The following is a 15857-nucleotide window of genomic DNA, read 5'->3' on the forward strand; positions in this document are numbered from 1 at the left end:
GGAGACGTATGAGCTTCTGGACGTACACCTTGGTCTAGTTCTTTTGATAGAAAAGACACTCAGCCAGCTTGCTGGGGAAAAGCTGTTTGTTTTGCCACTTCCTACGCCCACCGTTTGCAAACATCTGCATAATAGTGTTTGTGTTTGTCTCAATTCAAGCTGGTCAAATTCTTTGAACAGCATAGAAAAGAATCTAAATAGGCAGTTGCCGTCACCTTCAACTACGATTGGCTGCGAATTTCATGTTTCATTCGGGGAAAAGCTGCTGCGCAACGGCGTCTCGTCGATGATAGAGCCGTTGACTTGAATTTGTTGGTGTAGCCTATTAAGGATAAGTGTGACCACAATTGTTTAAAAAATTATACGTGCCCGTGGGTCTTTAATTGGATTTGTCTGGAGCTGATGGCACAGACCAATCAGATTGGTACACGCACTAGAGTCCGTAAAAATGATGATGTACCAGAGAATAGCAATGACTCGCAATAGATTGCTAGGTGATACGTTGTTACACGATATGTACAAAGGTGCTACATACGTCGCAGGGTGCCACTAAATGGTAGAAGTAGAAAGCGGAACGCAAACATCTGCTGAGCAGGTGGTTCGCATCCAAGAGCCGCTGCCACGAAAGAGTAGAAACTACCAATATTTCTAGTCACCAAATTGGCGACCACACTGTTCGTTTAGTCGCCAGCCATCTAGAAGTGGTCGCCATATGGCGACTTGGCGACAGGATTTTGCGAACCCTGCCTCTCTGTCGAATTGCAGAAGCGATACGAGAAGAAAGTTGTAGCTGCACTTCTAAAAACAGATTCATACACAGGAGCCATGCAGAAGTCATTCCCGACGTGAATTGGAGTGACATGATGTCGTAATATGATAAACACACCTAGTCCATATACAAGAGATGAAATGAAGGTAGATCTCTGTATATTATTTCATTAATTAATAGAATTAATAAGCAAATCAACAATCAAAATTGATTTTTTTATTGAGACAAGTATAAGGCATTGTGCTATAGGCCTGGAAAGGAATGTTAGGCGGTGACAATTTCCTAAAAGCAGGATGGATCAACCATCTGAGGCTTCACCGATTCAGCTTCAACGATGACCTTAAATTGTAGTGATGGGAAAGGTGCTTTGTAATTTTTTAGAAGAGAAAGGTCTGTTCAATGTCATAAGCTATAATTGTATTTGTTTAAGTGAAGCAGCTTTACATATTTCTCTATACAATAGGCGACACCAGCTTCCATTCAAGACATCAAATTCTTTAGAAATGCATACCAGAGAAAGAAGCAGAAAGTAGTGAAAAGCACTAAATCAAGCCACATTCCCAAAAAGAAGCAGAATTAGATATATTCTACAAAGCATTAAACAAAGTCAAAACAAATTCAGCTATATTGAAAATCACACCACCCTAGGCTGCTGTATTTGATGTTGAGGCTCACACACAAAAGCAATAGCTAATTATTATATTATTATTCAACGAAGAGGCTTCTAAAATAAGAAGACACCTGTTCCATAATCTCTATTCTAAGAATTCAAGACAAACTTAGCTAAGAAATCACGTCAAACTCGCAAATTCACCGATAAAATTTGCTTTAAATCTTTCACAATTAGTACTATCGCCGAACATCCTTGAAATGTTGTGTACAAGCCGCCGTCACAAAGAGAAATACCTGCCGAGTACAGAAACTTGCCCTCTAAAATGGTAAATACGGGTACTACAGGGAATGCCTACTCCCCACCCCAGCACACACTATCTCTATTGGTTAAGGGCTGCTCGTTATGTTTTTTCTGCGAGTTCACTTGTTAGTATGTATTGTACAGTCATATGTACCAATATTTTATGCAACCACGCCTACAAAAAATGAAGGGCCTAGGGTGGGCTATTACATATTCATGACGCCACTGACTGTCGTCATATGTACACAGCAGCAGCCAGATAAACAACAGAATACTTAACAATTTGATTTTATCTCCCTGCCGCACTGAAATCAATTATAAGGACAATTAACATTCTTACAATAAAAAAGTTGATTTCAGTGCAATAAAAGGCCAACTCAGCAGAGGAAGTTCTGTGACACACACACACACACACACACACACACACACACACACACACACACACACACACACACACACACACACACACTCCAGATGAGGAGATATGTTCAATAGCATGTGCATATACTGACTCTATAGTTACCTTACTAATTCAAAGTTTTATAAAGCAGCTTTGATACCTACAGCCGTCATCCTTGTAAACTTTGCCAAAAACATTACTACAGCTCACCAAGCAAAACTTAAACAAAATTTGATCTGCAACATTACATGATCAACAATACAAAAAATACAGAACTGCTACGAATGTTACATAATTAATTAATTTCGATCAATAATTGTTATCTAGAGTAAATTTTACATGTTAGAGACACGTTACATAATTAATATCACAATCAATTAGACTCACCATTTCCTTCAAAGCTGTAACTACTGCCTCTACATCCTCTGATATTCTCTCATTAATATCACTATCTTCCTCCATACGCTCAGCTAAATGAAAAACGCGATGAACTCAAAACTCTAACTATTTCTACGTCTGAGGCCAATTTACGCCAACTTGCCTGTCTTTCGAAGATGCTCTACCGCACTGCTAACAGCTGATAGATCTGTTATAGTCGAAGAAGCAGCGTCACTAAATTTAGGAGTCCACATTTCCATGTCAATGTTTGGTTGGATTACAAGGTAACGCGCATGCGTACAACTGATGACGACTCAGACAATCCGGGGAATGAAGAGTGTTGAGTAATAGGGGTTTGTGATTTCTTGTTAGTTTGCGATAAGTTTTCTTGAGCTGATGGAAGAATGTATCCGAGTACGACATCACGCGGTAACTACAGTTCTTTGTATGTATAATTGTACGTAAAGAACTTTGTGCTAGTTTCATTGTAACGTATACGTAATATCGCAGAGATCTACATTCGGTGTTTGTCTTTCCTTTCTATCACTTGACCACAGCCTGTTTGCCTGCCACCCACAGGCATGGGAAGCAATTTTTTCAGAGCCGTATCTAGACAGTAAGCGGCTCTGAATTTTTTAGTAGCCTCGGCCTTCCAGACCCGTGTAGCGCCGATAGGATTGAATCGGCGCTACACGGGTCTGGGAGGCCGAGGCTAATTTTGAGTAGTGTTGACCGAACGCGCGTTAAATGTAATTAGCCTAGCGCGCGCTAAGAGCATTAGTGACAGTATAGTACAGTACAGTACAAGCAAAAACATCAATTTCTTTGAAGGTAAAATGGCATTCCTTTATCTACACATGTGGCTTCTATTACTTTAACTAATTTCTACAATTTAAACAAGTTTGCTGGTTTCATGTTGCATGCAACACCACCACCCACTCTCCTGATCTTGCCAGAATAATACTAACAGCTATAGACCGCTAATTGTGGGCTGGCTGTGCTATAACTAAACAAACGAACAACCACCAAATATAGCTACAGAGAAAATAGATCAATGGCATGCATTAGGGATGGCCAAATGCCGTCTCTGACCTGTTGGACGTGGTTGCTATTTAATTGAGTAATGATCATACGGAAGATTTTAGTTCTAGACTGTGTCTGTCTGTGCTGTCTGGAGACTCCGAGATTAATGCATGGGTTTATGGTTCTGACATGTGTCAGCTTTCCTGTGAGTGAGTAGTAGTGTATGAGTATGAAGACTGCAAGTTGATTAAATTTTGATGAATTAAATTTGACTAAATTTCTAGCTCATCTTTTGATTAGCTTGCAGTTAGGTAATAGTCTGTTCAACTTTACAATTTGATGAAACAACAGGTTAATTTAATTGATATATTAGGTTTCAGATAGGAAGGTGGTAAGAGGGTGTGACTCCAAACAAAGCTTGTATTGCCCTTGGCTAGACCGTGACCAGTGTCGCCAAGCTTTCATCATTCCCGGATGTTTAATCCTCAGCGGCACGTCTGAAACCAGTCTCGCCATGCTGAAGATTGAACATCCCGGAATGATGAAAGTGCAGCGAGACGTCACGAGTTTAGCCTTTGGTGGCTAGAGCATTGGCCACTTCTGAAGGGTGGTGGAACTGGTCTGACTGGTCAGGATATGGCCAGGGTTATTGACAGATACTCAAGACATGTTCAAATGTCCAAGAATGAAAGTTATAGCCACTACAAAAATGAGCCAAAATGAATGCTACAATTAAGTTACCACATTTATAAGTCTTTTCATGCAAATTGTTAACTGCTTTGGAGGATCTTGTTTGCTGGCTCACAGAGAGAGGCTGTTTGAAAATTGTCTGACTTCAGATGTTTTTACTATGGAGAAAGCAGCTGTTTTTAGTGCTTGCATTGCCAGCATTTTCTGGATGTGTTGCAGTATTTAAGGAATTCTATAGATGAACTTTCTGACAGAAGTATAGATGTATGAAAGAGATATAATCACAAGGTAGTAATAGGAGCATGTCGTACAATTGTCGCCTCGGCATGTTTGGCAAAGAAAAGGAGTGGCAAATGCACTAACTGCTGCTGCAAGTGACTGAAACTGATTTAGAGTTATTTGATCAACTTTAACTTAAGCTGTAAACCTTGCGTAACATTGTTGCTGGTACAGTATCATGCTTCTATGGGTTAATTATCTTGCTCTAAAAATGAAATCACATAAGAAACGAAGGTGCATATAATTTGTCTCTCTCTAGCATATCTCTACAAGCTGTTGTTGTACTTTCTTGCTAAATTTAGGTTCTTCAAGTTGTTTCAGTTTTTTAGTAAATGAAATTTTAATGTGTATTGCGGCCTTGTTTCAATTTAGAAATTAGAGGTGCAACTATGCTAAAGGATTCTAGGTGCTGTACATGTGATTGCTTGCATGTCTTCAAATAATAATGGACCTTCTAGCTGTAACGTAATAAATCACTAGCGTCAGTAGTTGTGGCTGCCCTAGGCAATGGTGATCATGCAGCTTCGTCTACTACAGTATAAGTAACTGGTTTGTCTTAATTAATTGCGGAAAAGAGATTATGTTGTATATATATATAGGAAGTAATCTTTGATTCTTAGTCCCAGGAGTGTTGAGGTAGTGTACAGCTAGCTTACAATTCCTTTGAAACATTAATTAATTACTTTAATGCCTTTCCATCAACAGAGGTTATGATGTTGCATGTCTTCTGCTGTTGGCTAATTCTATTTTGGGTTACTGAAGAGTAAAGTGACTTGAAACTATGGCCGGTGGACGTCAGATTGATTATTAACCTGCAAATGTTATTGATCACTGATCATTATCAATGACTACTTTGGACACTGGTAATGGGGACAAGCAGCCAGGCATTCTTTAGCTAAGTGAACGCACACGCAGATAGAGTTTGTATTATCACCTGCTAGTTAGTGCTGCATATGTGATGAAGTAATCGATGCAGATACGGCTATCACAACGCAGGCATGGGATTGATGCAACTATTCTTTACAGTACACCATAACATCATTCTTGCACTGGGTTTCATCAGGATTAGTTGTGATTGTTGCTTTTGGTTATTGTTAATTTGTTTGAGTGCATGTAAACTCTCTGGGACAGTGAGGTTTCTGTTAGTCATGGGATTGGTAAGCAGAGCTGGTGGGATTGATTGTTACCTTCAAGCATGCATTGGTGGTCATCGTTGAATAATTCAATCAGGACATTCGAGATCTCTTTCGTCAATGTTTACATTATCGCACATGGACGCGTTAGTATTGACATTGGCATGTGCCTTGCTTAAATTTTTAGATGGTTTCTGCATGCGTTCAACAGCTAGAAGCCAACGGTGAGAGATTTCCTCTGAAACCTTCTTGCATGTGTGAAGACGTAGTTTGATATGTTGGACGTGTAGTAATGTATAATACCGATAGTAACATAGACATTATAGCTTCATGTATTCTAACCACTCTCTAGACATTAATCTAGACCTGTACTGCTGCAGACCAGTTTGCAAAATACGTAAACGTGAAATCGACGTCCATAAGCTTATCTAGGACCGTTTTTCAGCCTGAGAGTTACAATTTATTATAAACCATACTTTTTCAACTACCGCGGCTTTCGTCTTCCAACTTGTTTATTTAGACAATCAAGCTGTAGTGTCTATGTATGACGATACACAGCACAATCATCGATCAGTCATTTGCCTATCTTCTCGGATGAGCTCAAGGTACATAGCAAGGTCTGCAGTTGCACCTGTTTACGTGCGGAACGTGAAACGACTTCTTGGATTTCCGTCCGGCAATGAAGCAGATCACGTCGTATCGTCTGCTTGTTCTACTATTGGGCAGTGATGCACAGCAGTTGCACACGTTAGTGAGGCCATGCAGAGCCTCCTTGTCCGATTGAAATCCCGTCCGGCCGCGTTTTGCTGGCACCGTGTAGCTCGTACAGTGACCGTAACACATCTGTACAACACAACGCGTCAGAAATCATTCGCAATTGAAAAGATCGTGTAATTCTAACCTTGGTGACTACTTTACGAGTACAGGTACCGTGGGATAACGTGACGACGTAGAACTCGGGAGAGCAGATCGGTTTGAACGAGAACACTGATTGTCTATTCGAGGCGGACGATTGTAACTTGACAGGCCTTCCGCTCGATAATCCGGAATCGTGTGCGATGCCGTCCGTGTTGGGATCACTCGAGCTCTGATTCAACTGTGGTTTTACCTCGGCACCGATAAAGTTTTTTTCTGCCTGCCGATGTCTGTCTTTGACGAGGTTCCACTTGTTGTTAAGAGTTCCAGTAGAATCAGAGGAGACTGCTCTGCTATGAACCATAGAACTTGTGCCACCACTAAGCGATAACCAACTGATGAACAAATAAACAACATCCCTCATTGTGACCGCTCAGAGTTTGATGTGGCCAATGACTGTTTGACCACGTTCTTATATATACGTCTCGCTGTAGCGTATAGTGTGGCTACATTAGGAACGCCTCGTGGTGACGTGTAAGAATTTGATCGCATTTGGGATCAACGCGGGCGTATGCGCATCTTGATCAGTGGAAGGAAACCAAGAAGTTTCGAGTGTGTTTCAAGCATGTAGATTACATGGGAGAAAACGTGTACGGTCTTGCTTTTGCCCGACATGGTTTTCCCGACAGGACGGTCGATGGCTCACATAGTAAACTTTCTTGGAGGACTGCAAAGCTAGTCCGTCGTTTGTTCAATTTGTGCTGATTTTAACTCTCAAATAATGGAGGTATTGGGTGGAATGACGTATACTAGGTGAATTCTTGTTGATAAGAAAATCTTTTTAAATCGTGTGTTTCTTTCTTTAATTGCACTATTTTTAGCCTTGGGCTGATAATGACGCTATTCGTGACTGTTTTCTTTACGGTTGCTCTGTTTATCAAGATATTATATTGTAAGTCTATATGTACAGTCTCCCTAGCAGAAGTCGATTGTGTTGCTCAAGGTGCACAGTAGGACGTAGTTTCAAGTTCTACAAGACAGTTTTGACATCTTTACGGGCGGGGAGGCTTATAACGCTTCCCAGCCTTGAGGCAGCTAACTTCGGCTGATATTCAGAATCCCTATATTAGCTAGTAGTAAAGGCATCCACCCACGCAAAGAACTTGCCCCAAAGCATGCCCTCCAACCAGACGATGCTCACACTCTATATTTTCTGTCGTTTGGTATTTGACTTTCGCATTAGAGTGTTTTGCAATGGCGTAATGGCTTGAATTAGACTCGTTTTACGGATTTCTTCTTTCTCGTAACAATTTGCACGGGCATCGAGTCAGTTGCCCCTTGTACGACATCAGTTGTCGTCGTGAGTTTAATTGGTGCATAAACTAATGAAGTGCAATTGCTCGGTGTCAGTGTCTTCCTCATACCGGATGATCCTTTGCAAACCACATCTAAACTAAGTGCATCATCGCAGAATCTCATGCATTTGGGCACATCAATCACACCGTGTAGTACGTCTATAAGTCTTCTATGTTTGTTGTCTACACAAGCAGCTCAGCACTTTCATCTTGGTTAGAACGAGACAAACTGCGTGGTGGTCTTTGTGAAGTGCAGTTTGTTCTAGGTAGCTGATGGTTGCGTATAACTAACACACGGAATTAGTATAGTCATCACACCATTAGCTATAAAATTGAACGTTTGAACCCTCTGAAACTATCGGTGTATAGAATTAGGATTCATACTGCAGTTCTTGCGGTGAAGTTGCTTTGTGTGCTTGTACAATGCAGTTAGGTCTTCTTCAACGGTTTCTGTTTGATGACGTAGCCAATGCAACTGTATACACTACAGTGGCGATATCCTGCATGTTTGCATGGAGGACGGTTCGAGTTTCAGTCTGCTGGGCTTCTGACCGCTCGACAGCCGATTACCAAATCACGCGCTTCGTCAAAATCTAATCGTTTTGGATTGCGTCCCCCAAGCTGGGGCGAATATACAGTGAGCGATTCGGGGATATTTTGGCGAAATAGGACTATGTCTGCGTTGTCAGGCTTTTGTAATATATCTAAAATACATTTTGGTTCTTCTAAATGTTTCTTTGGTTTGAATGTTTGAACGAGCAGAGGACGAAGATAGTATCTGCATGTGGTATCGACAACACTAATGTATTATTTTATTATTATTATTATTATTATTATTGCTAATGAATTTTGCAACAAAAAGTAAACTAATCTAACACGAGACGAGGACGTTGATGTACCGGTCTGTGGCTCTGCAGTTAATGCATGTTCTCTTGTCATGGTACTTTGCCAAGAACTTGAAGTGCGCTGGGTCTACATTGGTCGTTTAAATGTAAATGGAATTTATTGGCGTGTACCTGAGCAGCACTGATCAGTTGCAAAATTATTGGATTAGCATATGCCATTGTTTACTGTTAGGTTAGAGTTACAATTCTAACAAATATCGTTGGTTGCATGGTTTCTTACTCAGATTCCTTTTTGCTACGTATCTGTTGGTGCATCTCTGTATTGTGTTTGATTCTGTTTCGGTATGCCTTGTCAGAGTCTTGCCCATCGACTTGGTTCTGGGCGGCCTAGAGCGCCTTCATCTGCGCAGCTGGTTTTCTATACATGTTCGCATACAAGTTGCTAGTACGTGCAGAACGACCCTCGCAGCGATTTACTGCAAAGCCGATGCAGTATAGTAGCCAGCAGGAAGCTGTCGAGGTCGCGTAGGATATACTTGAATTGAACTCGATACCTTTTCCATCTTCTGCATAAATACTGGTATAGACATGCATTGTCCGGCGGTTGCATGCATACCGAAAGTATATCAAAGTATTTTACATCTTGTTTTTGGTGTCATTGTAGATGGCCATCCAATGGGTGTCATTACCATCAAATTTGTCTTCGAGGTTCACAACAAGAGATTTATCGTTAGTGTGCGCAGGTAGCATATCCTTGCTATAGGACACTCTGTAGTTGGCTACACCGCGATTCGTCCATAACTGATCAATCTGAAAGTTGGTCAACGGTTTCTAGGACACTTGGCTTCATTTTTCTTCTTTTTCTTACTACTATCCACAGTGCCAGGAATTCTCAATCGTTTACCAGCGGGAGCAGTCATTCTCAATTCTCAATTCGATGCCATGGCAGGTACGTCGAATTTTCTTGCCTGCCAACTGTGGCCAACACCAAGGAGGGTTCCAACGAGAGGCAAATGACCCTGTTCGTCCGTCTTGGTCGCGCCATGTCTTCTGACAGATTTACTGACAGCTCGGCTCTGCTGATAGCCCGAATCCCATTTATATATTACACTAGTCCGAGTTTTTAAACTACTTACTGTAATTGTTAGTTTATCTACAATATGGTAAACTTATGTCGAGACCTAGAGTTAGATGCATGGGTTTGGCGAGTGACCTATACACTCTATAGCTCTTAATTAATTGTATATACAACAGTAATACATGTATCAATTTTACTAAAAGGCGGACTGCAAGAGGCCTAATAACCTTAAAATATTTGACGGACAAATCTGCACTTTTAGTTCGATAAACGGCAGTCAGAATGTCGCTATAGTTCGAGAAACGTATACGCGTTGCCTTGTCTATCTATACATACATATATCTTCTTCTATCTATCTGTATATGTATATGTATAAAGACAAGGTCCTCAATGCTTGCGCGTACTCCTTTCTCACGCTTGTCGCTCGAATTCTCCAGGCTTGCTAACCGAATGAAAAGGAACGTAACGGTGTCGTGTTCGATAGATGGGTCCCCTTTCGGTGATTGACCTTCGAGCGCTAAGCTCTCTATTCTGTCCGACGTCGATCGAATTGCTAAGCATGACATTCAAGAGCATAGCGCGCAAGGGAATATACGGTTTTCGCTTTCGCATAGTCGAAATGGAGCGTTTAATAGGACATTCTAGGCGATGTCACCATAGGTGACGTTACAGATGCAAGGTCACAATACGTGACACCACAGTGGATTAGTTCGACGTGCCTTTAATCTACTGTAAGTGCATTTCTGTTCAGTCTAGGAGCGTTTCATTTCTTTCTTGTGAGTTTTCTAGATATGAAGACAAGATCCTAATTGTTTGTTGCCTACTACTTCACTCTCGGCTTAGTGTCATTCGAATTCTCCAGACATGCTACCGAATGAAAACGAACACAACGATGTCAGTTTCGATAGTTGAGTCGGTTCCCTTCGGTGGTCGACCCTCGAGCGATAAAGCTCTCTATTCTGTGCGACATCGATCGGATAATTGCTAGGCACGACATTCAAACTATAAAAATCATAGCGCGCAAGGGGATAAACTGTTTTTCGCTTTCGCATAGTCAAACAACAGAAATAGAGCGTTTAGTAGGACATTCTAAGCGATTTCACAATATTCGATATCACAATATGTTGCGTCACAATTAAATGCAAGATCACAATACGTGACGCCACAATGGATTACTTAGTGGTTTCTTTTAGAGTTCAAGAGACGACGTACGTTTCGTATAAGTGCATTTTAGTTCAGTCTAGAAGCGTTTCATTTCTTTCTTGCAAGTTTTCTACATTAGAATTAAATTGACATCAACTTGAGCCTGCTGTCACTATCCAAAGCTAAATAGCTGACGAGCGGCATACGGAATCTACCTGTAAATGGAACACTCGCTATGCTAACTAATTCGAACATCTAACTGTAACTAAATTTATACAAGATACTTTAATAGTAATTTTTTCCTCACAATCTTAAATGTTTGTGCGTCTACTACTTTCCCACGCTCGGCTCACTGTCGCTCGAATTCTCCACACGTGCTTACCGAATCAAAGGGAACGTAACGATGTCGTTTTCGATAGATGGTCTCCTTTCGGTGGTCGACCCTCGAGCGATAATGCTCTTTATTCTGTCCGACATCGATCGGATTGTTAACGACTTTAATTCAAACTATATGACGTGAACAATAGTTTGTGCATTATGAATGTGCGCATTTGTATGTTTTTGTGCTGTTGTTTTGTTTAATTGTGTGTGTGTGTGTGTGTGTGTGTGTGTGTGTGTGTGTGTGTGTGTGTGTGTGTGTGTGTGTGTGTGTGTGTGTGTGTGTGTGTGTGTGTGTGTGTGGTGCGTGCGATCTCTATGTTGGGTTAGCAAGAAGCAGCAGTTTGACATCTCTTGCTGTGTGGAGAACTAAACGATTCAGGACACTGTACAATATATTACCTATTTACAAACTGGTAGTAGATAAACTGAGTAGAGATTTGCTTTTTTCACTGTTTATGCCTTCATCTTTTGAGATGGGCTGGTCTATGGTTTATGGTGTGTGTGTGTGTGACAGTGTGTGTGTGTGTGTGTGTGTGTGTGTGTGTGTGTGTGTGTGTGTGTGCGTGCGGTGCGTGTGTTTGTACGGTTGTGTATTTACCGTATTTACGTTATTCAGGAATTGTTTCTTTTCTTTTTAAAGTATAAAAGGTTTTTTTACAGGAATCTCTGGTATGGAGGGAAAAAAATGAATAGACGTAGAAGAGATTTATGGCAGTCTCGTGTCTAAAGGGTTAGGAGAGCAAACTACTGACTTAAAATTAGTTATGGAGACGTTGTGTGTGTCCACGTCTGCGTATTTACCTTATTTAGGTAATTTAGAAATTGCCTCTGATCTACGTAGTTGAGGTATAAATTGTTTCCTGCGTGTGTACAGGAAGCCCCGACATGGAGGGCATAGTAGTGGGTGGAACGTTGGAAGAAATGAGTAAAACGATAGGAAAAGTTTTTGAGCGTTCCATTTTTGAGCAGTTACAATGGAACAGCAAGGAAGACGGTCCGTCTTACCAAGAGAATATGAGCAGTAGCAGTCGAACTGATTTGAGGTTGTCACTTGGTGACGGAATGAAGAAAAATAAAGGAAAGACAAAAGTCAAGTGGCAAGACAAGAAAATCAAGACAGGAAGGTACATACAGTTGCTTGTATTTCTTTAGTTGAATGTGTTATACTTTGGTACAGTACTGCATTACAGTTGCTGTTATATTAATGTAGTAGTATTGTCCGACATGGCAGAAAGAATGTTGAGAAGAGGATTAGAAGAATATGTCGTGAATGAGAATTAAATACGTGAAATGTACAGAAGAAGAAGACATCGAAATGTCAAGACAGAACCAACAGTGGTGAGGAACGTGCTCTAGGGTGGTTATTGAATGATGCAGTGATGGATGATATACATGGTAAAGGCAAGAAAAGGATGAAAAGATGTCAAGAGGTTTGAGAACACTGGATAGCAGTGTATACTACAGTATTTCCCGCCCAATTATCCGGTCGGGGCAACCAATTATCCGACTCAGACAACCAATTATCCAGTTGGGGCAACCAATTATCCGACACAGCCAATCAATTATCCGATTGGGGCAACCAATTATCCGATGTCGCTCTGGCAAGCTGTACACTTCGCGAATGAAACTCTCACCTTGCATCGCTGGTTAGTTGTTCAGTGCTTTGGGTCTCAGTCAGATTGATAGCATCGTGGGAAACGCTATGACAATTAAGCTACTACACATATGAATGTGAGGATCCAGCTGCAGCGCACCGCAACTGAACAGCTCTGCTGTCTTTCTTTTCGCATCAGTCTCATTGACATGAGAGAAAAGACCACTGCACCACCGACACTCTCAGCTTCGCGCCCTCATCCAATTCTGAGTGAAACAAATTCACAATCGCCTAGCAATCGACCTGGAGAGTTTAGAGCTACCTAGACTGTAGACGTAACATGTACTTTATCAACGTGTGTTTGAGTAGCGTGGTTGTTAATTCTGCTGAGTTCTACAGTACATATTTTCTCTAATTTTGCTTGCATGTGCAGCTTTACGGTGAGTACATGTTAGCTAGAAAGCGCGTTGAGGCCTAGAGCGTCTGCTAAGTCTTCTAGTGCGTCAGGACACAAATCTAGCAGAAGTTGCCGTCTGGCTGTGACAAGAGTCTGACCTTCGCTGCAACAACTGCAACTGCGCCATGTCTCTGTGGTCATCCGCGCCGGGCGATTTTTTTTTTGGGACGAGGTTTGGGAACTTAGCCGCTGCAGCGAATGCGCTTTGGTGTACGAGGCTACCGGCGCGCCAATTGATTCTTGGTAGCGAATGGACATGTTACAACCGCGATTTTGACATAAACGAACTGCTGCCTTTGTGAGCATCTTTCGAGCAGTAACCTGCACCGTTTATTGAAAGGGGGCCTCAGTTTTGAGTGTCGCCCGCTGAACGTTGCTCTCTCGGCACAAATCGACTACAAATAAATTGGACGGCAGGTAAAGTGATTTTTAATTACTATGTTTTGCGGTTAAATAAAAAAATTTGCAGTTTTCTTGAAATATTTTTTGGGTGCGCGCATCTGCTACGCACATTATTAATTAACTGGATTGAATTGTGTGTCAATATTTACATTGTGGCGTGCACTGCATACGTCAAATTGTGTACTTTTTATTGCAAATTTATTTCCTGTGTCCAATTAAATAATATGCAATTAATTAATTACCAATACAATTAGAACAGTGCAAAGTACTCGGGCAATTTAATTCTATTTCACAACTACTCCTACAAAAGATTTATTAACAGATAAACACTATACAATTAAAATGACAGCATGCGATGTGTGTGTACACAATATTTATTAACTAAGCATTATCTAGTTGGTATAAACACGTACATGAAATAATCTATAGACACTTCAATACTCATTACAAATCAGATCATTTAATGCAAACCACATAATAATTACTAATGCATAGAATCATTGTAGATGGATGACGACGACGACGTATTCATAACTCTGCTGGTTGTCACACAGCTACAGTATTATTGAGGTAATGTATGTTTAGAGCTAGCATTGGTTTTAATTAAATTAAGTAATTAATTTAAGTTCAGTTACTTAAGTTGATGGTATCAGTCATTGCGTTGTTGGCACTTATAGGTATATGTTATATACGCCTTTTGCCAACTGGTATTGTATTGCAAACTATATAATTATTATGGCATTGTTATATGGTTGGTGACGTGAATGACAGTTATATAATTAGTATACTGGTGTGTGTGTGTGTGTGTGTGTGTGTGTGTGTGTGTGTGTGTGTGTGTGTGTGTGTGTGTGTGTGTGTGTGTGTGTGTGTGTGTGTGTGTGTGTGTGTGTGTGTATTTGAACAGCAAATATTTGTGTGTGTGTGTATATATATATATATATATATATATATATATATATATGTTAGAGGTAATAAGAAATAATTGTATTATGCATCTTTGTGAAGTGATGAAATATTTTGACATTCACTAACACATGTACAATCCAAGAGAGACAACATCTGTCTTTTTTGATGATTTAACTATGTGTCCTTACGAGTTTTGTTTTAGCTTGTTTTGGTTTTTGTTTGTTGGGGTGAAAAGTTTAAACCACTGTATCTGTACATTGCTTCTGCACTCTCATAAAGAACATTCTCTTTTTACAAGTTTCCAGATCATTCAAAATTTAGTACACTTTTGAGCTAGTTAGTAACTTGATTCCGTATTCCAAAACTTAATTGTCTGTACTGGCAAAGGCAACAAGTAGACAACTCAAGGGAGTCACTTGGACAAGGCAAATAGTAGCATGGGGCAGCACGTGCAGTATAATCGAGTCAACTTTCTCATTACTATCAATGGAACTAGAAATGGTTGCCAATTGTTGAGCAACATTTCTGCTATATATTGCTGAGAAAAGTCACCAAGATTTCTATTATACTGCAAATAATTAACAATTCACCCTTTTATAGAATCAAGATCAGTCAGTCTGGGAATCAACAAAATCATTCTCTCGACTGCATGGCCAGCACAAAGCCCTACTTTAAATTCTGTTGTCCGTCCTATTGTCTACTGTCTGTTTGCCTGTCTGTTTGCCTGTCTGTCTGTCTTCCTGTCTGTCTGTCTGTCTGTCTGTCTGTCTGTCTGTCTGTCTGTCTGTCTGTCTGTCCGTCAGGATATTATGAAGAGGGCTAGCAAGGAAAATGGTCTTGCTGCCATGACAAGAGAAGAAAAGAAATGAAAAAATATTCAGAAGAGCTTGTATCAGGAGGATATGTATCAAGATGTGTTCCTCTTGTGATAGAACATTTTCGGAGGTGGGGCACAAAGGCAGAGAATTTTTTGCAGCATTTGTCACAACAGTCAGTAAATCCTGAAGCCAATTTTAATGCCTCCTGGTCCATGTTCGTGTCGTATTGGAGAAAAAGATTTTCTACAATTCTACAAAGATGCAATGCTGAAGTTATCCTCAGAAAACTTTCAAAACTGTCACCTAATCATTGTGATTTAGATAGATTATTTGATTTTGACATTCAAGGCCAAGTCCATTAGTTAATCTATGACTTTGCTGTCTGCAAGGACTGGTTTGCTTTCACAAATTCCTAGCAAATGTACAAGTAGAGTCTAT

At 40.5% G+C, this 15857-nt stretch overlaps 2 protein-coding genes across 7 annotated transcripts; one reads left to right on the plus strand and one right to left on the minus strand.

The window, feature by feature from the left end:
* Window positions 1-2784: 2784 nt before the first annotated feature.
* On the plus strand, window positions 2785-13337 carry LOC134180396 (uncharacterized). 6 transcript variants are annotated; one of them, XM_062647551.1, is made up of 4 exons: window positions 2869-2889; window positions 11903-12052; window positions 12117-12366; window positions 12453-13337. In XM_062647551.1, the coding sequence occupies exons 2-4, from the start codon at window positions 12007-12009 to the stop codon at window positions 12514-12516; spliced, it is 360 nt and encodes a 119-aa protein (XP_062503535.1). In that variant the 5' UTR covers window positions 2869-2889; window positions 11903-12006; the 3' UTR covers window positions 12517-13337. The 6 variants fall into 6 exon arrangements, with proteins under 6 accessions (XP_062503533.1, XP_062503531.1, XP_062503532.1 ...); XM_062647550.1 differs by lacking the exon at window positions 2869-2889 and adding an exon at window positions 6871-7227 and having other exon boundaries at window positions 11891-12052; XM_062647549.1 differs by lacking the exons at window positions 11903-12052; window positions 12117-12366; window positions 12453-13337 and adding exons at window positions 9305-9383; window positions 9476-9928 and having other exon boundaries at window positions 2785-2889.
* On the minus strand, window positions 5802-6864 carry LOC134180395 (uncharacterized). Its single transcript, XM_062647546.1, has 2 exons — window positions 6487-6864; window positions 5802-6428 (listed from the first exon to the last, which is right to left on the minus strand). The coding sequence occupies exons 1-2, from the start codon at window positions 6862-6864 to the stop codon at window positions 6186-6188; spliced, it is 621 nt and encodes a 206-aa protein (XP_062503530.1). The 3' UTR covers window positions 5802-6185.
* Window positions 13338-15857: the final 2520 nt, after the last annotated feature.

Source organism: Corticium candelabrum, chromosome 5 (assembly GCF_963422355.1).
Source record: "Corticium candelabrum chromosome 5, ooCorCand1.1, whole genome shotgun sequence".
In the NCBI taxonomy this organism is placed as follows: Eukaryota; Metazoa; Porifera; class Homoscleromorpha; order Homosclerophorida; family Plakinidae; genus Corticium; species Corticium candelabrum.

Excerpts from the sequence above, each read along its gene's own strand:
- LOC134180396 (XM_062647547.1), top strand. The coding sequence starts at position 2,857 with ATGGAAGAATGTATCCGAGTACGACATCACGCG. Across the intron at positions 2,890-9,304 it reads TCCGAGTACGACATCACGCG|ATGGCCATCCAATGGGTGTC; the intron begins GTAACTACAGTT and ends GTGTCATTGTAG. Across the intron at positions 9,349-9,403 it reads CCATCAAATTTGTCTTCGAG|GACACTCTGTAGTTGGCTAC; the intron begins GTTCACAACAAG and ends TCCTTGCTATAG.
- LOC134180395 (XM_062647546.1), bottom strand. The coding sequence starts at position 6,864 with ATGAGGGATGTTGTTTATTTGTTCATCAGTTGGTTATCGCTTAGTGGT. Across the intron at positions 6,429-6,486 it reads CTCGTAAAGTAGTCACCAAG|ATGTGTTACGGTCACTGTAC; the intron begins GTTAGAATTACA and ends TGTGTTGTACAG.